Source organism: Mastigoproctus giganteus, chromosome 5, assembly GCF_048544385.1.
Source record: "Mastigoproctus giganteus isolate SK-2022 chromosome 5, ASM4854438v1, whole genome shotgun sequence".
NCBI lineage: Eukaryota > Metazoa > Arthropoda > Arachnida > Uropygi > Thelyphonidae > Mastigoproctus > Mastigoproctus giganteus.
Window position 1 is genome coordinate 185,210,822 of NC_143579.1, and position 25,550 is coordinate 185,236,371.

Below are 25,550 nucleotides of genomic sequence, written 5' to 3' on the forward strand. Positions count from 1 at the left end.
ACCTAACGTCATACATATTCAGAAACAGAAAGGAATAAAAAAGTCATTTAAAACACAAATTCCATTTAAAAAAAATAAAACCATCTAATCTATACTAAGTTCTCTACAATGGTCCTAAGAAATTAACATGCAAGTTGTTTACAGAGTAAAATAAGTCACTTGACATAAAAGTAACAAACTGATTTACAGAATTAACTTCACTTAAAATACTCTCCATGATCATCTGGGCACTTATGCACTGAAAAGTGCTAGGACTAACCAAAAACCATATCCTTTATTGCATTATTCTCCACATTTTTACCATACCAGATGGGTTGGGACTCAAATTACTCAAATACAGTTATTTTTCATACAGATATAACCCCAAACATATATCAAAGGTTTGAAAAGTAAGTGTATTTATAATATGCATTTTCTTTGTAGGTTTGTAAATATCAAAAGTAGATATTGAAAAGTTTGTTTATGCATGGGTAATGCACTATCATTGTTTCTACACCTAGGTAGTAGATGCATGCATTGTTTAATTATACTGTATCTCATATTGTGAATACCTTCACAACGAGTTGCAGAGGTATTGCACTGCTTTGAATAAGTAAGGCTCCACCATTGGAGAAGACTAATGTTACTTATTCTTGGCGGATACCACCACCCAGATGGCACTGTTTCGAAGCTTGCTGGCTTACTCATCGGTGGGCGGGCAGGTACCCTGTTGTTGCAATAGTGACAATCTGGTTATGAAGTATAACTCCACAATATGAGAGATGCTTGATGGTGTGTGTGTGTGTGTGTGTGGTTTCATCTAAAAATATTTATTGACTAAATATTTAAGAGTATAAAAAGTTTGTTTACGCATGGGTAATGCACTTCCATCATTTGATGGAAGTGCATAAACAACCTTTTCATACTCAGACATTTAGTCAAGAAATATTTTTAAAACTATGGATATTAATCTAAAACAGAGAGCCATTACTAAATTTGTGTCCAAGGAGGGATTGTACTATTACTGGCATCCATAACAGATTAACTAATGTATAATGCAAAAAGACAAATCAATATCAGCAATGTCAATAAATAGTATAGCAATTGCTTAATTATCGGTACTCACCTTATCCGTTTTTCACAGTGGAATTATAAAAGTAGAAAAAGTGAAGGCATTAAAAAAATCAGAAGATTAAACTGCATTAATGATTTAAGACTGTGCTCGGAGGAAGAACAGGTGCACCGCCCATTCCCCCAGTTGTCACCTATAAAATCACTATGTAAACGAACTTAAATTGTTAAAAGTTGTAATGTAAAAACATAAGCCAAGAGTCTAAATGGTAGACTTTTGTAGTGTACATCATTAGTTGGCTAAAGGTATTAGTGAAGCTTAAAAACAGTTGCCGAGTCCCTTTACTCACACAATTGGGAATTTGATGCACAAGAGATTCCATATTGGAGAAAGACTAATTGGTAATTTAGTATTCAATATTTCACATGACATGTTATAATGGAACCATTCTATTGCTAATGCTTCATATTGAAATATTTTTTAATTAGATTTTAATTTAATTGGAATAATGGCAGAATCAATTAATGGATTATGATTATAAGCCTGTACATGTTGTGTGAGTTTAGTATTTGATTGATTGGTCCTGAAACTATTATAATGATAATATGTTTGCTGTTTTTGATGAGACATATTTTGTAGTGGTGCTGCCTATGTAGGCATAGAAGCCAAACAATTACCTGAAAGGCCTTCTACTACACTGACAGATTAGAATTGAACACACATGAAAAAAACCCAACTTTTACAGATAAGAAAATCACTGTCTGTGAGATTATTTTATTTATTCAATATGGACTTTATATTGAAGAAACAATGATTTATGATCTAGGATTTTAGTAAGGGGGCACTAAGTACATTCCACATCACTTACAAAGGATATAAGTTCAAAAGGATGGAGATGTACACCAATCATCATCAGCAGCCATTTTCAATCCACTGCAGGATGAAGGCCTCTCCAGCAACTTTCCAGTTATTTTCTTAGTCCATCTGTCATCGTGTCTTCACGCTGTGTCCTGCCCAAGACACAGCGCAGATATGGCACTTTTTTTTATATTTATTCAGTTCAATGAAGGACGGTATTCTTGAGGAGGATTGATTTGATGACACTGCAGAAATCAAATCAAATTTAAATACTACTAAAACCATGGACAATAACAGCAGCCTGTTGAATTTTATGAAGTTAGATTTCAACATTCGGTGATGTGCCAAATGTGTTCAGCACGATAGGGATGATTATGAAGATCAGAAGGTAAACAAGTGTGAAAGTCATAATAAATGGCTGAAAAATTCGAACTGCATCAATTACATTTTAGAAGTTATAGAACAAATGCATTACTTTAGTTCAACCTTCATAAGATAAAACCTTTATAAAAGGCTGTAATGAATTTTATTTACCTTACTTCTGGAGGAAACATCCGCAGGGTTTCAGAAATCACCCAGTCCAAATATTCCATTTTCTTAAGAGAATCATAATCCAGTTTGCCCTAATGAAATGAAATGAAAACAAAACATCTTCAAGGAACTTTAATCCGAGGCTAAACAAAAATATTACTAAATTTAAGAACAGGTAATCAAAATGGATACCAAAACCAAAGAATATTTAACGAAAACAATTTATAAAAATATAAATATGAAAAGTACAGTAAAATCCTGTACTGTGCATATATTAAAATTTTCATTAAATTAAAAATTTCACTATAAATATTTCTTTATAGTGAAACTAAAGGGAAGTTGGTCTTGGCCAACTAACTACCCTTATTATTAGTGCTTTGTAAATCTCGCTTGAATGAAATAATTTTGATATGAAATTCAGTACAACATATTCAAAGTCCACCTACGTCTAAAACGAAACTGGCTTAATGAAAGGAAAATTATAAACACCACAAGCTGTTCATATTGTAAAAAATTTTATGGGACAATTTTCTTGAAGAAACAAAAATGGAAGTTTTATAAGATGTGGAAGAAGAAGGATTTAGTACTTCAGCATCACACTGTCTACTAAGTTTTCACCATTTCTAAATGGTTATGCTTTTTTTTTTTTTTAAACACCTCTACTATGCAATGGTACAGCAAACCGACACCATTAAAAGAGAGAGAGAGAGAGAGAGAGAGAGAGAGAGCTAGTAATTATTTGTTTCCCCATTGACAAATTTTCCATTCTGTAAAGAAAATAAAAAATGCTCAGATCAAAGAAACCACACAAAAAGCTGACATGAGCACAGTAATGAAACATACCTTATGTTTTCACGATTTTAAGTTTTTCATTACAGAAACCTTCCTATAAGCAGTTCACTTAACCGAAAAATAAAGTGCTTCTAAGTAGTAATAACTAAAAGCTGCTTCTACTATTAAATGACAATACCGGCATATTATGTTCAAGAGTTTCAAATGTGAAGTTGTCCTTTATTATATGTGAAAAGGAACAAGTTGTATCTACTATACTACATTTCCAAATGTGTGGCATTTTCTTATAAATATGAATATGCTTTCAAAATGATATTCTGCAAAAGAGTAGTTAGTATTTTTAGTAAACTACTTTTATTTTTGTAAAATATGCATTTCATCATTTTTATTTATTATTGATTTTAAAGTCAAGATTTAAGTAACTAAAGCAGAAATTACATCTATATATTAGAAAAATGCAGCAGAATTTTAATAAATGATTCTTTTGACATAATTTTCAACAACATTCATTAGAATGAAATTTTGGTGTGATAAAATTATTCATACACCCCTGTGAAGTTCACTGTAAGGGATTTTACAATATAAGATTCAATTTCTTTTATATATATAAATTAATAAAAAATATATACTGCCAGGAGCAGCTTCAGACTTCTAAACAACAAAATAACTAAAAGGTGTTGCTTCATCTATCATCTGATAATTCTGGTGTGTTATGTTCAAGGGTTTAAAAGGTAAGGTTACCCTCTTTTTTAAGTCCTAACAACCTTTCCGTAATCATATCATTGTGCTATCTGGTTTAGTCAATATATGCTTCCCATTATTAACAGAAAATATGTTACGATCCAATTTAATTAAGTAAAATATTTTCCTGTATGTAAGGCACACCTCTAAAAAGACAATTGTTTTCAGATTAAAAACACTGTTATAGGTATTTTTAAGTTGAAACCAGATTGGTTTATTGGTACTTATATATTCTGCTTTATGGCAATGAACTGTATGGCTATGTAGCATTCAGTAATCATTAAAATTAATATAGTTATGCATAAGTTTATATGATGATCTTAGTATCATTGTATTCCTTAAGTGATGCTGAAGAAACACCTATTATACAAAGACCAAGGCATCCAGATATTTATTATTTACAGTTTTTTCATATTACAGAAATTGAGAAGTAAGACACAATCAACTGAGCTGTATTAACATTTACAGTTGACCAGGATTACCACTTGTGGCTACAAGTCAAGATCAGACAGATGTGCTGTGTACTTATGGTCAAAGTATAAAGTGTTCATTGTCTAATGGCCCCAGGGGTTTCCCCCATCTCCGTGTTGTGTACTCTGTTTGTGAAACACAGAACACTGTGAAGGCCAGAGATTTTAAAAAGTGTAAGGTACATGTTTATGTTGTGTAGTGTCATGCTGTGTTGTTCCTCTGACCTTTTAGCTGTTGGGCCCCTAGTGGGCCCCCCCATTGCCCACACTTAGCCCGAGGAGGCAGGTCAGGCATAGAGGAATCGCATTAGAAGTAAGTACTCTGGCAAGCCCTGCCACCTACTTTCCTAAGATTTCAGTGATAAGATCCTTAAAAAAAATAAAAAATAAAAATAAATAAATAATACTAAAAAAAAAAAATAATAATAAAAAAAAAGAAAAGAAAAAAAAATAAATAAAATGCATATTCAGTTAGAGTAGGGGTGAAGACTGAGGAAGGGGGGTCACAGATAGAAATATGCTAACTAGATACAATTTGTTAACAGATACAATTTGTTAACTGGACAGTAAAGCTCAAATAACAGACCGAGTCAAAATAGACACTTGGCAACCCAAAGTGCAAGTGAGCACACTTATTCAACAACATTTGAGGCAATGTACACTTCTCTTACACAAACTAAAGTTTAAGAAATTCTCTGGAATTTGGATTTACAATTGATAAAACTATTGTAGATCCAAGTTCTCTGGAATTTGATCTGTAATTGACATATTTATGTATCAAATGATACACATGTTTCATAAAAAATATATATACATACACCACGTAAAAACATAATTTTTTATGATATTTTTAAAAATTTTATTTTTCTTAATGAAATCTTGATTTTATTTTTGACCATAATCCCACTCTATAACAGTTTTTCAATTTTTACAAATTTCCTTGAAGAAATTCACTCTGGATCACTCAGCTAGAATTCTAAAAACTCACAAAAGAGTTAAGAAAAAAAGATACATTAAATGTAGATAGAACATGATTAATTTCAACCCATAATAAATTATTAATTGAGAATTTCAAAATAGCACAGGATTTAAAAATCTTTTCATATACAGACAAAGGACTATTGAAATTCCTCCATACATGTTTTTGAGTGACCTTATCCACTTCTTCAATCACCTTCTCCTGACACTCAGGATTAAAAGCTAAATTGTAGGCAATAAAGGACAGAGTCGATGCCATTGTATCAAATCCAGAGAGGAAAAACAAAAAGCACTGTGCAACCAACTCATCTTGATTCAAATCTATTAAAATATATGAAACATGAATAATTTTCAGAGTAAAAATCAATTATGAAAAAAATAAATCAATTATGACATTTATAAGACAAATCAGTTATGACATTTATAAGACAAATCAGTTATATCACTTATAAAAAAATCAATGTTACAGCAGTTACAAAATAAGTAAATACTACAATGATAAATACAGTGTATCTTAATAGTGCTTAGAATAGCAGTGACCAGAGTAAAAAAATAAAATAATAATTAGGAATACTGCATATGATACTATTATGAAATATTCAGGGTGCAATATAACTCAGGCATCTCCGTAGCCAGGTGGGAAGGAGCAGCAGTGCGTAGCACACGCCTCTTGATTAGACTGGGGTTTGAGCCCATCACCACCAAATACGGAGGATGCGGAAGGGTCAGGGAATGACCACTGCATATCCCGGAGCAATATGGCCTTAGTTGCTAATACTCCTAAAAACCAAATAACAAATAATATAACTCATTTTATCAAGAATTAGATGAATTTTCTGTGAAACTAGATGCATAAAATTATCACTATAATGTGCATCATAATTTACAACACAATTATAACATTTCTATAATGTTTATCATAATTAATTATTGTGTAATGCCAGTAAGTGTAATAAGAATAACATCTTTCTCCTCTGAATATGGTGGCAAGACAATGAAAATTCAGCTGCTTTTAGAGGAAAAGTTTCCCATGTCCTTCCACCAAGCAGGCAAATAATTCACAATTTATATAAAACGTTTCAGGAAACAGGAAGTGTCACTGTTGCTGTAAGAAGCAGTAGGCCAAAACTGGCAATATTTAAAGAAATTATACAAGATGTTGCTCAAGCATTTGTCGAGCATCCTACAAAACCAACTAAATGCACAGCTTGAGAACTTAGTTTGTCTCACTGAAGGTTCAGAATTTAAAAAAAATAAATAATAAATAATAAGTGGAAACTTTAGAGGCTAATATAACAGATTCTGGCTAATGCTGCCAGAAGCACTGAATGAAGATGATCCTGGTAGGAGGACTGAGTTTTGTGAGTGCTTAAAAATAACATATGAAGCTAATTTGAAATTTATGAACAAAATATCTGGACAGATGAGGCCACATTTAAAATAAATGTATGCATCATCCAACACAACTGTGACTACTGGAGCAATAATAACCCATGTCAGGTGATATGACATGAACTAAATGTAGTAGGAGCTATGTGGGAAATTCTGGGATGTTTGCACAGTGTTGAAGATCTATTTTTTGGTGGTACTGTTTCAACTGAAAATTATCAGGATCTGTTTCAGAATATTGTTTTGAATGAACTGACACATAATACAAATTTCCGACACTTAAAGCATCAGGACTGTGCTCCACCACATTATATATAATGCTTGTATCTCTTAAATGCAACATTCTTGTTATGAACAAGACATTATGGATGGCTGAATAGCCACCTAAGTTACTCAACTTAAACCCCATTATTACTTTATGTAGGCATCATAAAGATGTGGTGTATTCATTGATCAGTAACTGACCACATCATAAAAATGTGGTCAGTTACTGAAGTCTAAAGGTTATGTCTTAGTCTGTGGGCCTTGAGCAGGATGGAGGATATATTGAAATAATCTTTTAGCAATCTGCATTCATCAACAATACATTTTATATTTGAATTTTCCAATAAAGATATTTTCTTTGTGCATGTGTTAATTTTCTTTTGGTTAAACAACTTTATGCTCTGTTCTACTTTTTTTTTGATTTGGTAGTTGTTGGCGCATCGGCTTCTGTGGCCATATTGCACCTCCCAAGGTTTTTGCAGTACATTGATCCAAGCCCGAGGCGGGAATCGAACCCGCGACCTTTGGGTTGCCGGGCAGGTACTTTACCCACTCAGCTAGCCCGGTCGGCCCTGTCTGTTCTACTTTTATATAATATAAACCTTTATGATACTTCTAATTTCTTTCCCTTACAGTAACTGTTAGATTCAGTAAACAAGAAAAAAGTTTTCTGTGTAAAATGTTTGAAGATTTTCCACTTAAAACTTCTTAAAATATTACTGAATACATAACATTAAATAATTTACGCTCAATTCTTAGCATGCAAAATTCTTCAAATTTTATACAAATGAAACATAGTAGGAGCCAAAATATGGACAGGGCAAGCACAGCTCTTCCAAGAAAGCAACAATATTTAGAAACTTTCTCTTTTTAATTACAAAAATAAAAGAAGTATGAAATGTAATAATTTGAGATCCACAATATGCTAAATAATAAATACTTGAATTTTTAGAGAGAGAAAATGAAACAATTTTTATAAAAATGGCTTTATAATTAAATTCTAATAATGTGCATTATAAGCTTATATTAGGATCAAATACACTACTGGATAGTGATATATTTGACATACATACGCACAATGGCCAAAAAAATACAAACTTTTATTCAATATCGAATTGGGCCAACTTTGTTTTGAATAACAGTAGGAGTACGGCATGGCATAGATTCTATAAGGCATTTTAGTGCATTTTGGTCTAACTGTAACCATTCTTCCAGCAAAATATCATGTAGCTATGACAAAGTTGAAGGAAAAGGACTTTGTTGCCAAATAGTTCACTCCACACATCCCACACACATCCCAAAAGGAATGAGATCGGGTGAATGTGGGGGGGGGGAAATAGGAAAGATGGTGGAAATCCTTATTTGCATTTCTTCTATTTGTCACTGTCTAAATACAAAAGGTTTGTATTTTTTTGGTCAACATACGTATTTTTTACTATGTGAGCAGTGAAAGGCTATTTACATTATAAAATCATGCCCATTAGTAGCCAGATGAGAGTAGTTCTAGGCACTCACATCTGTTTATGAATATAAAAATGAGTCGCGTGCTCTCTCGCTCGCTCTCTCTCTCTCTCTCTCTCTCTCTCTCTCTCTCTCACCCAAATTAACCAAATTAAGTAAGTTTAATATGAGAGATAATATATTTTAATATGACTCTAAACTGACTTCTTATTATAACAGAAGATAAGTGAAAAACATGAAAACACGAAATTTCATTTTCAATATAACAGTTTAATTCACAACAAGAAAGCTAAACTAAGTCTAACAGACACTATGTGAATACTTGTGTTCCTTTTAGGGATGTAAACTGGCCTCAGGTGCCAGAAAGGAAATCCAACAATTGTGTTACAGGCAATTTCCGTTACAGTACCAAACCAGTTAAAGTAAGCTTGGTTTGGATACATTTTTGGTTTGGCATTTTATAAGTTACATAGGTGAATAAATGGCTAAAAAATGAACACAAAACTGCATAAATAAACATGAGTGAATTTTATTTGGGGATTAAAGCAAATACCTTTACTGCCATGAGGTCATATCTTAGTCTTTTTAAGCATCAGAAGAATGAAGCAAGGCAGCTCCTGAAATGTCAGGCTAGTAACTTCTATGTATCTGCTTTAATCTCCAAATAAAATTTACTCATTATTTATGCAGTTTTGTGTTCTGTTTTTATCTGGCCAGAATATCATCTTTCTGCTTTAAGTAATATAATGTATTCATTTTTGTGTTTATTTTATAAGTGATTGATCACCATAGATGCATTCAAACAGCTATTTATCATTTTGATTCTCACAATAACCTGTAATATTTTATTTTCATTTTTTAGATTCATTAAATTCACATAATTTAATAGAGATTGTTTCTCTACAAGAGTAATATTCAAACAATGCTATTAAAAGAAATACAGAATCCTCAGTGGCTGCTTGAAGATAATAAAGCACTCAAAACCTACACTGGTATTATTATGTTTATTTCCAAATTGGAAATATTTAAATAATGAAGTAAAATGTATTGTGGTATTTTCTTACCACTTATTTCAATGACAACTGTCTTTACAATATCACCATCACAAAAGATCACTCTGGTCACAAGAAGTTGTTGACCAATAAGTTCTTGTGACTGAAGTTATCTATTTTGACCAACAACAAGTCACAAGAACAACATGTCTATTTTGACTAACAAGTCCTTGTAACTGAAGTGAACTTTTGTGATAGTGATACTGCAAAGACAGCTGTCACTGAAGAAGTGGTAAGAAAATACCACTTCTTCAGTGGTATTTTCTTACTATTTTATACCACTTCTTCAGTGGTATTTTCTTACCACTTCTTCTTCAGTTACAAGACTGTTTAACTCCATTATGTACATGTTTTCAATTTGGAAATAAATATAACACCAATGTAGGTACTGAGTGCTTTATTACCTTCAAACAATTCAGTTTACCTATGCATCATGTTGCTCAAAGAATATCTTAGTGGCTGATCTGCAATCTTAATAGGTTTGCATGCAGACAAATCTAGGATGTGTATGTGTGTGTGTGTGTGCGTGCTAAAATCTACTCAAGCCAAAATGCACCAATTACAGTGGTAATCAGTATGGTTTGGTGTGTATTATGTCTGTATACAAGTGTAGTTCAGAGCTAATTTGCATGTTGTGTGGTTGAAAAATCCAAAATTACATGGTAGAGAAACCTCTACTCCCTCTGCCTGAGATCAGCTAACTGCAGCCCTGACTGAAGGGGTCTTTTAAAAATTCTTTCACTCTCCAATGGGATTCAGATCCAGACCTGTTCAAACGTGTGAAAAATCTAAAACCATTATACTGTCATAGATGGGGTATGTGCATGCACATGCATTTTAGTGTTCCATTCAACCAGAGAAATTAATATCCTAAAGTAAGATAAAATTACAAAATAGAAAATAAAAGTTTAACATTTTTCATTTCAGAGTTTACACATGTTTTTATAACTCACTTTTATATTCAGAATTATAGTGAAGTGAATCAAAATTTCCTTCTTCAGGACCATATTCCATCTCTGTATCTTGCTCTTCTATAATGGTGTCCTGGTTTGCATTTACCATGAGTTGAAGAAGATCATTTTGTTGCTGAAGCATATGACAAGGAATACAGTGTATATACATATATATATAAAATTAAAACATCACTGAAACCATTGTAACTGTCAAGATAAATTATCTACTAATGATAATGTTTTATAAATCGGATATTATGTAATTATTTACTAAAAAGGGGCTTAGGGCTGAAAGCCTCAGACTACAGAAAATTTACTAGATGAATAAGTTAGTGCAAAGCATCATTTTAGTTTGAAGTAAATCACCAAAGTAGGTGAAATAGCATTGCTTATGTTGCATCTCATATCGTGAACACCTTCACGAGTTGCCCTGATATTGCACTACCTCGAATAAGCAATGTTTTTCCAGTAGAGAAGGCTAATGTTTACTTATTTGTGGCAGATACCACCACCCAGATGGCACAATTTTGAAGCTTGTTCAACTCTCATCAGTGGGTGGGTGAGTAGGTACCCTGGTGATACAATGAGGGTCAACCCAGTTACGAAGTATAACTCTACAATATGAGAGATGCCGGATGGTGAAAGCTTCAGACTATGGGAAATTTACTTTAGTGTAATAAGAGCTCATATGTGCTCAATATCTCCTATATTGTATTAATTATTACATAATTTAACAGGGATTACCTTGATTTCTTTTTATAGGGAAGCTTCTTATCCAACTCTCCAAGGTCCAACACACAAAATAAATAATTTAAAAAAGCTATAGAACTTCATTTTAATGTGTTCCATACAGCTAGAGCGAACGCAAATCTCTGTGTTGATCCTGGACTATTGATTTGCATTCACTCTAGCGATATGGAACACATTAAGATGAAGTTTTATAGCCTTTTTTAAATTATTTATTTTGTGTTGGACCTGGAGGGAAATTTACTAGATGAACAAGTTAGTCAAAGTATCATTTTAGTTCATAGTAAATCACCAAAGTAGGTGAAACTGCATTGTTTTACTATTGCACACTGTCTGGCATTTCTCATATTGTGGAGTTTTACTTCATAACTGATTTCTCACTCTTTGCATCATTAGGGTACCTACTTGTCCACTGATGAGAGGCCAACAAGTTTCAAAATGGTGCCATCTGGGTGGTGGTACCTGCTGAAAATAAGTAGCACTAGTCTTCTCTACTGGCAAAGCATTGCTTATTCAAAGTAGTGCAATGTCAGGGCAACTCATTGTGAAGGTGTTCACAATATCAGATGTAACAAAAACGATGCTATTTCACCTACTATGGTGATTTACTGCGAACTAAAATGATGCTTTTCGCTAACTTGTTCATCTAGTAATTATTTACTTAAATCTGCATTTTAGAGATTATTTTCTGTGCAATTAACAATCCTTGCATTATTTCTGAAGGATTTTATTATTTTTTGTTATATAAGAATATCGCTGTTATGTAATAAGAATATCTAGACTAGTAACTACTGGTCTAGATATGTTTTCTTTTGTTTGCTGCATTTCAGTAACATAAATCCATTGATTGTCTACAGAATATTGCTGAAAATTTTTATATAAAATAACATAATTACAGAGAAAATAAGAGAGAGAGGTGCCTTTCCTGCTGTAACTGACGGGAAGATATCTCTGACGGGAAGATATCTCTGAATTGTTTTCTTGTTCATTTTGAGAAAAATGACTGGCCTGTCTGTCCTTTGAGATCTCTGTAAATCTAACTATTTAATGCAAAAGAAGTCATGGTAATCAGATTAAAATATTTATTTTTACTTGAATAAAATGCAGCTGGCAACTTTATATAAATTACGTAAATCTGTGTATTGTTTTGTAGAGATTACTAAATTATTATTGATATATGCCACATATTAGCAACTGTTAACCCCTGAGAGACACCACTCTAACCCAAACAAATTTTGAAAATAAAATGTTTTTTTTTTTTTTAAATAAAAAAATACTACATGGTGCACTTTACACGTAGGTCAGCTCAATCATGTAGCAGGCTCACTGGAATTTACTCACATGAGCAGACACACAGTACACATTATGCACTATCCAATATTATTGGCATTATGCCTAAAAATAATCTCAACTCTTTCACTTTGAATATCGTTTTAACTTTTTTACTCTCACTCTCAATCTCCATTAGACATCTAACCATGTGGGATTTAACAGATAGCAAATTTAATATTTATCAATTTCCACCTCCAGTCATAATTAATTCATTTTGCTTCAAGTCAGATTCTGGAAATATAATGTGGCTACCAATAGACATTTTTACCTTGAAATTTTGAAAACTGATAAAATACACATCCAAGCTGATGTCATAATGACAGTTTGCAACAAACAATTTGTTACAAGTAAGGTGCTCTTTTCCCTATTGCATGCAATGTACGAAGGCCGGTTTTTGCTAGTCTTTAATGCTGCATTAAAGAAATAATAATTCCAAAGAAATAATTCTTGAAATTTTTTGATTGTGGAATACATACACATCAAAGAAATATGCAATAATAATATTTATTTCTAAAAACAATTTTTGAGTTACTGCACTTTTTGGGTGCAGTGTCAAGCAGAATTTCAGATGCAAAATTTTGCTTTGATGTTTTCGCAGGTGATATCACAGCTGCCAACAGATAATTTTTCCTTGAAATTTTATTATCTAGTTAAATATACATTCAAGAGGATGATACCCTAAAAATAACTTTTTCAAAAAACCAATTCCATTATGAGTAGAATGCAGCTTACTTTTGTGCATATTTCAGGATGAATGCAAAGTTTTCTATTTGATACAGTTTACATCATGGCTGCTAATAGATAATATTCACTGAAATTTTATCACCAGATCAGATACATATTCAAGAAAGTCTCTATATAACAATATCTTTTTCAAAAAACAATTCGTTATGAGCAATGAGAACTGTAATTTTTTTTTTTATGTGAAAACATCTATGGCAGCACCTACTACATTTTCGGACTGAAGTGAAACCAATTGGTAACGAAATTTTCTTATGGAAATGACGTCACTTCCTAAATGGTGCTAATGATGCTAACTCAGTCACTAACATTGATTCGGTAGAGTAAGTAGTGGTCGTGAGAACATTGCATCGTTCATACTAAGAGACAGAAATGACATCATTTCCTAAATGATGCTAACTCAGTCACTAACGTAAGAAGCTGGTAGTAATATTATGCAAGAATGAAAGCTTCAAAGCCACTGAAGAAGCCTCTCATGTCAACAAAAGAAAAAAATGCAGAGTTTAATAAAATTTGCTTCTCAACATTCAGATGAACATCAATCTTCTAAATAGCATAAGGAAGTAGCGGGCATAAGCATAAAATGTCACATCGTTCATAACTTCGGTAGCTGTTAGATTTTAATAGCTGTTCAATTAAACCATTTAAAAATTTAAATGGTTTTGATTCAAGAATGCAACAATAAAACAATCGCTCCAACAAACAACAATCATTTCTTGCAGTAGTTTTTTGTTATGATGACATACTATTCTACAAATGGATTTCACTAACTACTGAATTGTAAAAATACCAACCTAATTTCAGTTAACAACCTATAAGAGTATTTTGAAGATGACTAAAACTCCAGCTGAGCAAAATCGAGAGAAGTATGTAAGAATAAAAGCTTCAAATCCACTGAAGAAGCCTCCCATGTTGACAAAAGAGTTCAAAAACCTAGAGAACGAAAAAAAAAAAAAAAAAATGCAGAGTTTAATAAAATCTGCTTCTCAAGATTTTGATCAACATCACCCTTCTATATAGACTTCTCATCAAGCTGGACTGGTGACTTCACAAAATTATATTTAAGAACTTCTTGAAGATTTCGATTCAGATTTGAGAAGATTTTCAATTTATTCCTGATCCAACCAGCATTGATTGCACCATCCAAAAAGAAAGAAAATCATACTTCAGCCTAGTTGCCTGTTGTAGACACTCCACAGATTTCAATAGTAGTCAAGCATGAAATCATTTACAAGAACATGACCGCAAGTTGTATAGAGAATTTAAACGACAATTTCTGAAAAGTACATTTGGAGCTTTTTGCGATATCTGTGATTGGTTATGGTACGAAAATGATGGAAAATTGTGCACTCCAGGAAATTACCCATTACTTCTAGAATTTACAACAGCAGACATAACGATTATGAAGACTTGTAATACTTGTAGAGTATCTCTCAAAAATGATTCCATTTCAACATTTTCGAAGAGAAACGGTTTCATTTATCCTGCTATTTCACCTCATTTGCCTTGATTGGATTTAGTGACCAAGCGAATTATTCCTCTTTGTATAAACATAACAATAACACCATTCGGTGTTATTGTTATTTGGTTTTTTTTTAAGGAGCATTAGCAACTAAGGCCATACTGCTCCGGGGATATGCAGTGGTCATTCCCTGACCTTTCCGCATCCTCCGTATTTGGTTGTCGCGGGCTCGAACCCCGGTCTGATCAAGAAGCATGTGCTACGCACTGCTGCTCCTGTTCACCTGGCTAGGGAGGCGCCGTATACCATTCATGCAAATTAGGAGACTAAGATATGGTTTTGGCCAATATGAAATTTTGAGCGAAATTATAAATGTTCCTGTAAATGTTAATTCAATGGTCAATCATTTGCCTCAGAGAATAGATTATGATTATTGCATTAACATTCATATCAAACGTAAAAAAAAATACACAAATCAAGTTTTTTAATGGGGTTGGTTCGTAAACAAGGTGTAAGGGTTTGGTTAAAGTATCTACTTACAACTCCTTTGTATCGTCTGTATGGTATCGAGATTGACGAAGCATTCTTCAATGAAGATATGGAACATGATGATGCTCCTACAAGTGATGAAATGAGTGAAGCTATACTTATTGAAGAAAGTTTAGTCACTCAACAACAAACTCTTTTGTGGAGCGATGACAAATATTTACGAATAGCTCCTGGTGAACGAAATGTTCCACAAAGTTTACTTTTTGATGACCATACCAAAGAATTGTCCTTTCCTATCATTTACCATGGTCAGTATCAAGAGTTTGCAGATAATTTAAAAGTTACACCTTTCAGCTCCTGGTAACGAAATGTTCCACAAAGTTTACTTTTTGACGAACATACTGAAGAATTATCCTCTGGATACCCAATCCAAACCTTTTCCTGATTTCTTAGAAAATAAATTTGGACTATCGTTAAATGCTTCTAGATCTATATCGACTACTAATCATAGAATTTATGCTGAGTTGCAAAGATACTTAGACTCTTTATAATCTCAAGTGTACGTATCATATTTTAGCTATCACAGACCCATTGTAAGTAACCTATTAATTAGTATTGCAACCTCAAATTGATGAAACTGTCGAAAAAAAATAATAAATGCTTTAAAATGTTAAGCGTATTCAGATTCTTTTCATTTTTAAAACCCTTTAACCTTGTACAAGTCAAGGATGTTTTCACATAAAAACATCTTTCGAGCATACAGGGTATACACTTTTTTTTTTTTTTTTTTTAATTTATTAGATCAAATACACATCAAAGGAGGTACTAGGTGCAGGGCACTTTTTATTTTTTTTTTATTTCTTTTGTGCACTGCATACAATATACACAGTTTTCATCCCTCTATATCTTTATCAACTATAATAGATGCTGATGTTCTTTGTAGAAATCACATTTGTCAATAGGTCAAATCTTTAATGAGATCTATCATTGCACAGAACTTAAAACAAAAAAAAAAGCAACTGTGGTAAACACAAAACAAACAAGTAATGAGTGAATTAATTTTTGAAACTTGGAAAGGTCTCCCATTAAAGGACAGGAGATGAATTTTTGTTCTGTTCAATCCAATTCTCTACTCCATAATTTAAAATTATAGTCATAATGGCAGTAATTTTATTGTTATTATTTTTTTTTTGTAACCCAAGTGCAACTGTGCATTCTGATTTTCATATATTGCCCTTCATAAGCTTATATATGCTGCCACATGAGGAAATTTTTACTTATAGTTAATATATAGGTTAGTACAAAAGCATAATTTTAATGTAGCCATCTACCAAGGTAGTTAAATTAATTAATTAAATTGGCATCATTTTGGTTATATCTCATATTGTGAATACCTTCACAACGAGTTGCCATGTATTGTATCAACTCGAATAAGTAACACTTTTCACCAGTGGAGAAGATGAGAGATGCCTGATGGTGTGCAGGCATCTCTCATATTGTGAAGTTATACTTCATAACTGGGTTGTCACTATTGCAACACCTGGGTACCTGCCCACCCACTGTGGAGAAGCTAACAAGCTTTGAAATGGTGCCGTCTGGGTGGCAGAATCCGTTGAGAATAAGTAACAATAGTCTTCTCCACTGGCGAAGTGTTACTTATTCGAGGTAGTACAATACCATGGCAACTCAATGTGAAGGTTTTCACAATATGAGATATAACCAAAACGATGCCAATTTAATTAATTAATTAAACTACCTTGGTAGATGGCTACGTTAAAATTATGCTTTTGCACTAACCTATATGTTAGTCATTCTACCTCATAGCATGAGGCTTTTGCCCCTAAATATTTTATGGTTTATTGTTAATATTTAACTAGTTTAAAAATAAATTATCATGCCGAGAGTTACAGTAGTTGATTTTTTACAGCAGAACTTAAAAAGAAACAGTATTTTAATAAATACATTGTTATTTTCACACTCTTCTAATCTAATGGATAGTTTCCGTGAATAATAACCTTCTTGGACAATGGTATAGTTACACAAAATTCTTTTGCTTTCTGTATGAATGGGACAGCAAGGCTCAAGTTGATTATTGGATTAGAAAAATTTTGCTCAAAAGGTATTAAAAATACAAATGAACCACTTGTCTCTCCAAGTAAAGTACATCTTCCATCATAAAACTGGCAATAATAAAACCACTTGTTAAAGCCATTGATAAAGAGAGAATCTCAAAATTTCCTGAAATAAGCGATGCTAAACTCCAAGCTGGAGTTTCCGATGGACCTCAAATCAAAGAGCTGAAACAAGACGATAATTTCCCAGCTTGTGTTTCAGAAAGAAGTGGAGACTTGGTTAGCATTCAGAGATGCTGTGAAAAACTTTTTAAGCATTTATAAATAAAAGGACTATGAAAAGACTATCAAACAACATGATTTCTAGTTTCAAAAAACTAGATTTTAACATGAGGCTGAAGGTTCACTTTCTGCCCAGCCATCTTGAATGCATTCCCTACAACCATGGTGCACTAAGTAGGCTTCTAAGACTGTCTCCATGAAAATACTAGATACAGACACAAGTAAAGTTGGGTGGAATCACCTATTTGCATTAAAAAATATGTATATGAAATTTATATACAGTTTAAGGCTTACATTACATGCTTAAAGTTTAAGACATACATTACATGCTTAAACTGAATTCCTTATAATCTTTTTACTCATCTACCTAAGCTAAGAGTTATTCTTTAAATTATTTTTCATAATTTTTCTGCAACTGTTGCCATCCTATTTTTCAACTAGTTGACTGTCCAGTGTTTATTCTGGTAAACAATTTATTTCAAATATTCTCACAGAACGAAACTGAGGTGTAAAAATTGGTGGTCATTCAACTACACCAGGGCAACCCATTTCATTTCATGTTCTCCTCCAACCTCTCTTTAACCACAAAGGCAAAACAAAATGGGAAAACTAATGTTTATGAAACATAAACATATACTGTACTACATTTATCAAATGCAAACTGTCATTAACAGATTCATCCAGTAAAGTATTAACTTATTACCACTTATCCATACTTATTACCACTTGAGTGTACCCATAGGTTACATTTGAGTGTAACCTATGGGTACACTCAAGTAAATTTAAGGCTGCAAGATGCCTCATGCTGCAAGAGATATAGAACATTATTGCACATGTTGGGTATAGCCTCATTTTGTATGCAGCAGTTAGCAAACTTGATTTTCTGCTTAATGCAATCTCATATTATGAGGCATCATTTTACCAGGCACTGTCTCAGTATTCAACTACTCTAAATAAAAAGCACCACTCTAAGGGAGAAGTATACTGCTAGTTTTTGAAGTGTGTGCCATCACCCATATTGTGGTTTGAACAATGACTTTGTTTGTTAATGGTTTGCACAGTATAGAAGCAGTCTTTCAAGCAAGCCCTTTGCAATTTAGAGGTTATTGAAATGCCATGTCCCTTGGTTATTTTGATGCTAGTACCTTGGGGATTTTGAAAAGACAATCCCAAAATGATAAAATCCTTATTACATCACATATTTTAATTGTATTCTATCATTTACCTTTTAGATTTTTTATTTTTATTTTATTTTTTTTTTTTTGGTTCACAAATTCAACAGCTTCAAAGCAAGTACCACAAAGCAAACAAAGATTCCAAAAATCATTTCTTTTATTTCAAGTAGTACAGTGTCATGCAAGTAGATTATTATTTATTTTTCAAAACATCTGTTTATAATCAAGAAAGTTTCATAAGACATATATTCAGGACGCTACATAAAAATAATTAATTACAAAAAGTTTATTAATTTAAGGAAAAACAAAAACTGAATATGCCTTAGATGCATATAGCACATAATATTACCTAACTTGTTTCATGTTTGCTATTTTATAAAGTGAACATTTAACCTTTATTTTATTTGTTTCCAACCTCTCAGAAACATTTCAGTGGTTGAAAACAAAGTCAGCATTACAGCTAACTTTATTAGCTGGAGATGAATCATATGTAATGTGATGCATCTCCTGGGCTTCAATCAATCAACAGTTCTCAAATATTCCTCAGAATAATACAAAAATTGCAGAACAGCCATTACCTGAAAACATACATTTCAAATATATGCATTAACAGCAAAATGGCTGGAAACAAAGGTTGAAAACAAAGTTAGCATTACAGCTAACTTTATTAGCTGGATTAGTTATGAGATTCATATCTTCAGAATCTCAACAATGAAAATGATGGTCCTATATTTCCAAAACAAATTATTAGTCATACCAGTGACAAAAGATGTATGTCCATTTAATTCATTGTTGAAAAAGCAAACTTATAAATCAGAATTGCGGTTATGCCATTCAGCATCAAAGAAAATCTGTTGGAAATTTTTCTTTATCATGCATCCCAATTTCTTTTTTTCTTTTTTTTTTTTTAATTTTTTTTAGTGCTTGTAGATTGTCTCTTTTAATCAAAATATTTATGCTATTTAATTAAAAAGAACATCTTTTTCTGTTTTTCAACTTTGAATAATCAATCACTCAACTTTCTTTTCTTAAATTACAATTTAAGAAAAGAAATTATTCTTCCATCTCTACCATTCTGCATTAGAGATCACACAGTTTACAACTAGACTGCTAAAATACTGCTGGGCAGAACTGCTGATTTTTTCAACATGTGGAACAGAATCTATTCCACATGCTGAGCTGCACATGCTGGATTCCAGTGATGTAACCCTGGAACCAAGGTATGGGAGTTGGATCCCAGTGATGCTAATCTGGAAGCCCAGAAACATCACTGGAAGGTCCCCTCACCACATACATGTACCCATGTTGAAGCAGAAGCTTGTCATTCAATTTCAAGCACTTCTGATCACTGTTTCTGTGGAGCTAGTGAAAATTGGTCACATGTTCCCTTCAGCTGTTCCATGTATAACAACTACAGACAGCAGCTATTTGCAGTCATTAGCATTCTTATATCTAGATCCACCTTAAAGTTACTTTTGTACAACTATAATAACCTTAATAAATAAAAACATTAATAATAAATTTAATAATATAATAATCTTAAAGTTACTTTTAAGTAGCTATGCAGTGAGTTTAGAAGATCAACCCATTATAGTTACTTTTAAGCAGTTATAAAGAGTTCATCAGAATTGTCAAAGCAATAAAGTAAAAAACTTAATTTGTCTATACAGTAATGCCGGGAGTATTGTAAGCAAATTAAATAAATTTGAGCTTTTGATCAGGTCAAGTAATGCTGGTGTGGTTGTGCTTACTGAAATATGGTGCCACCAGAGATTAGCATTAGTAGAGGCATATGATGCAAGAAAGCAAGCTTATACAGCATCAGCCAAAAAAAAAAAAAAAAAAAACAACCTTCCCATTTCACCCATCCATTCACTCCAAATGTTTGTCTAGTTCTGCTTTGAATTTATTTAAGTTGTCAACTTCTACAATGACAGATGGAAGTTTGTTCCAGCAATTTGATTTGAGATTATGAATTTCATTTTGTGAATACTGTGTGTTAAGGAGAGATAGGGAAGAACAGAGAGGTGGAAAAGTGATACTTATGATCAAAAGCTGCCTGAAGGTGCAAGAATCTTTCCTGAGTTAGATCAAGATAACATACAGAGTGGATACAAAGTCACTATGCATGAGATTGTGTCCTCTGTTAAATGTCTCTTTTATATTTTTTCCAGGTAGAGCTTCAGTATGATGGACACTACTGAGTATACGATAGACAAGAGACTGATTCCTTGTGTTTGGGTTCACGAATGTGTGTGTGTGTGTGTGAGAAGGAGCAAGTTTTGAATACATAAGGACAAGATTTTTGCAGAGGTTCAATAAGCCTGCTCCTACACGTGAAACTATGCAGGCATGTGAAGGTTCACCCCCACAGGAAGCCTCTTAATTTAAAGCATTCTGGTCGTCCAGCATCATGTTGACATTGTTGAAGTGTCCTGCTCGAGATCCACTGAAATCATCTCAAAAAAGATCTGAATTAGGTATTCAATGCACCACAGTCTAAAAAATAATGAAAAAAGATATTTGGGATTAAAGCCATTTAAGTCTGGATCTGTTAATGAGCTTTCCAATAGAGACTTGGTTGCTCATGGGGTTGCTTGCAAGGCTCTTTTGCAGCCATTTCCCACCCATTGAACCAAATTGAAGGGTATTTTTTTTTTTTGATAGGTGTGCTATTTACCTTAGTAATCAATCCAAGACTGTAATTTTTGATGCAAAGAAAATTCTCATTTTTATGAGGAAATTGACTAGCATCCTCCTCATGTCATGATATGAGGCAGCAATTTCAGAAGATCACTTGATAGGACCATATTTTTATGATAAAAGTGTCACTCACGCTGCTCATTTGAACATGCTTCAGAGGTGATTTGTTCCCCAACTGTGTGAGAGAGAGAGATCTCAAGGCAACAGCTATCCTGCAACAAGATGGTGCACCAGCACATTATAATCTCCCAGTTAGAGAATATCTTGACAACAAATTCTGTGGATGATGGATTGGATGTGGATCTGATATGGTGTGGCCTCCTCAAAGTCCAGACTTAACAACATGTGACAATTCAACTTTGGGGCATTGCGAAAGTGAAAATTTCTCAACTCTGCCTAACAAACAGTTGAAGACCTAAAAACAGCTATTGGGGCTGTTTTTATGACTTCCAACTGTTAACATGGAAGACTATGTCCAGAAGAACATGGGAAAAAATTAAAATTTGTATGGAGAAATAGCATACACATAACCTCTAACTAGCATGCATAGGGACTTTGTGGCCACTCTGTAGATATTGATTCAGTGTGGTGTATATGTGTGGTTTATGGCTGATATCTTGAATACAACAAAAATGGTATCTTGAATAGATCTGAGCATAGGTACATCATGCCTGACCACCCAAGTAAAGTACTATGATGTAGTCATTAAGCAGTTGACTGCAGGTAATAACTTTTGCATTATATATCTAGACTTTAGTAAAGCTTTTGATATTGTCCTTCATGGGAGGCTAACATATAAAGTGGAAGAAGTTGGAGCTGATAAAATCTTATGCTGGATTTCAGGCTGGTTAAAAGATAGGAGACATAAAAGTTAAAAGATAGGATTGTCATAAATGGTCTTTTTGGATGGACTAGCATAAGAAGTTATTCCTTGGGGATTAGTATTAGGTCCCCTACTATTTCTAATTTTCATAAATGATACTGATGAGTGTCCAAAGTAAGCTGCCAATGTCTGATAATGACTTGAAGGTGCGTACGGTGGTTAACAATCCAAGCTAGTAAAAAACACCCAGTTTTAGGCCATTTTTCTTAAAAAAAAAAAACCCAAACCCCAACTTGGACTGGTTGCATATATGGTCAAAAAGATGGCAACTAAAGTTTAATGCTCTTCTAAATATAAGGTCATGCATTCGGGGAAGAGAAATCCTGGTGTCACATAAGCTAAGAGAGAGGAGCTAAAAGTGGTTTAGGATGAAAAAACAAAAGGCTTGTGTTATGATTCAATCTAACATGAAATTTTGCATGCAATGTAAACAGGTGGCTAGGAAGACACATGGTGCCCTGTCTATGTTTTATAGGAACTTGCTAGTAGGAAGAAGGATGTCATTATTTCTCTTTACAGTTAGACAGCATTTGAAATATTGTATTCAGGTCTGGAGACCACACCTAAAAAAAAAAAAAGACAGAAATTCTGAAGAGGGTTCAGAGAAGGTCAACCCAATAATGATAAAAGCAAAACAATGCACATGTGAAGAATGGTTTAGAAGGTGTGGATGCAAAGTTTGATAACCAAACATCTAAGGGGAGATCTGATTTAGGTGTATAAGACACTGGAGAAATTGAGTAAAATGAATGAGGAAGGCTTGTTCTCTCTCGTGGGTGAGACATGAACCAGGGGACACAAATATAAAATCTTAGGGAATAACAGAAGATTGGATCTGATGAAGTTCACCTATGGGTAGGAGGTTGTTGAACACTGGAATTAAGTTGCCTTCTAATGTGGGAATGGGTGTGGTATGAATGTTCTGTTTTATTTGAATTATTATTATTTTATTTATTTATTTCTCGATGATATAGAAAGAGTTACTTCCTTGCATCATTCGGCCTTACTAACATTAAATACTACTAATGCAAGGTAGGAAACTTCCGTTTTAAATAAAGACAATAAAGATTAAAAATCTTATACAAACTAGTTTTAACTAAACTTTACTTCTTAATGCTCTTTCAACAATAACTCATTCTACTGCAAATATAACATCTGGAAGCTCATGACTGTCCCTCATCATTGTTGAAATTTATCTGCACATTAAACCTTACTGTCCAAGGTTTAAATGACAACATTTACTATCATATTCTGTTTTACTGGTGGTCACTGGTATTCCTTGAATTTCTTTTTACTTGATAACAGAAATGTTATATGAATACCTTTAAGAAGAACTAATTAATCTTTAAATAATTTCTGTCTGTTTCACTTTAAGACTAATTTCTTTTCTCTCAAAAATGATAACAGTAACAAATTTAAATTGAACTTACAGACTGATATCAGGAACTGATATGGTTTTGTCAATTTGTTGTGATGCTGTACCAAACAACAATCTCATATATGAGCCTTGGCTTCAAGAGCTAAGTATTTGTATTGTATATATTGCTTATAGTGTATATAGTTTTTTAAGAGTGGATTGGTCTATTTTATTCTGAGTAACTTTTGAGACATGTTTTGATGCATTTTTCTAGCAACTTGGTAGGGTCATTTTTTTTTTTTTTTTAAGCTTCCCATATGTTGTTAGGTTGCTGAGAAGAATATTAAGTTTTTCTCTGTAGACATATTTGTCTACTTTACTTATGTGGGTGTTCAAGCTCGTATTTAAATTGGTTTGGGGTTTGCCTTTCAGATTTAGAGAGGTTTGTGAAGGAGCTTTTGAGGGCCATCTTTGTTGTACTTGTTAAGGGCTAGGATCAAGTCGAGAATAAGGGGTGCTCTCTCTCTCTCTCTCTCTCTCTCTCATCTTAGGATTTTCAATGTTTTTAATCGAAGTATTACTTTAGGAAAGCAAATCAAAGATGAGGGATTGGGGGTGGGATGTCTTGGGACTTGGAAAAACTGAATGCTTTTTTAAGATCTTTTTTGCCATCAGAAAGTGGTCTGCTGCTGTGGTTGTGCATCAGACTGGGTGTATTACTGTAATGGGTGGAATTGTGAGTTGAGAGAGGATGGGATGCAAAAGGATTAGAGTATGAAACAGAGGCCTGGGTCTCAGCTGGTTCTACCTCCAACACGGTATCAGAAGTCAGGTCAGGTCTGTATCTTGTGTAGGAGAAAAAGGCTGGGTTGAGGGTGAAAATAGCCTGTATTGGAGGATAGAGCACTAATGGAGAGTAACCTTTTGTTGGACTTGGGGGAATGAAGGGATGGGGGATAGGAAGAAGAAGAAATGTGGAGGGATGAAGAACTTGACTGCTTGAGGAGGGAGCAACCTCCCCTCTTCCAATTGTTTTCGGGATAATTTCAATTCCAGCATTAAATTTTCAATGGAAAAAAATAATAGACCTTTCCCCTTTCTAGATTTAAATATAAACATTTGTAATAACCAACTAATAACCTCTGCCTTCAGAAAACTCACTGACACTCTGTCGGTTTTAAACTTTTTTTTTTTAACCAACCCACATCAGTTAGAACAGGTATCATCTAGCACATTAGAGAACTCAGAAATTGTTCCCCAGACACTCTCATGCAAGAACAGGATTTAATCAATCCTCCCTCAGAACTAATATCTCGACAGATTAATTAACAGGCCCATATAGACTGTACCATCAAAAATTTTCATACCCAGCTCCCCAACTGACAACACACACACTAACCCGAATCTGTATTCCCCTATCCCAGTATAGGCAAAATAGATAACAGATTAGCTAAGAAACACGAACACAATGTAAAAGTACCACTCAACAGCAACAACAACAATGTGAGACAAATGCTCTGCTCCTGCCTACCCACACCTAATGAGAAATGTGTTCTACAGACTGGATTTTCAATGCAGTATGCCATATGTTATATTACAAATGGCAAACTCTGCAAACTTCATACAAGTTGATGAGCACATCAATAACATCAGAAGTAACCTCCTCCAGAGTGATGCTATTCATCATGCTATACCTGAAAATCATAAAGTATACATGCCTCCAGTCCTAAATTATTGCATACAGTCTACTGCTATCACAGAAGGGAT

General features: G+C 33.4%; 1 protein-coding gene across 3 annotated transcripts in view; it reads right to left on the reverse strand.

Annotated features, from left to right (window-relative positions):
* LOC150085924 (cytochrome P450 3A24-like) overlaps positions 1–25,550 on the reverse strand; it is a 120,168-nt gene that overhangs the window by 28,383 nt on the left and 66,235 nt on the right. Inside the window, exons 9-11 of one of the 3 annotated variants that reach the window (XM_090373583.1) lie at positions 10,541–10,631; positions 5,582–5,742; positions 2,444–2,532 (exon numbers count right to left, since the gene is read on the reverse strand). In XM_090373583.1, coding sequence (XP_090229709.1) covers positions 2,444–2,532; positions 5,582–5,742; positions 10,541–10,631 — 341 coding nt within the window. Of the gene's footprint in view, positions 1–2,443; positions 2,533–5,581; positions 5,743–10,540; positions 10,674–25,550 lie in introns of all 3 variants that reach the window. The other 2 variants (XM_090373582.1, XM_090373584.1) reach the window with 2 other exon arrangements.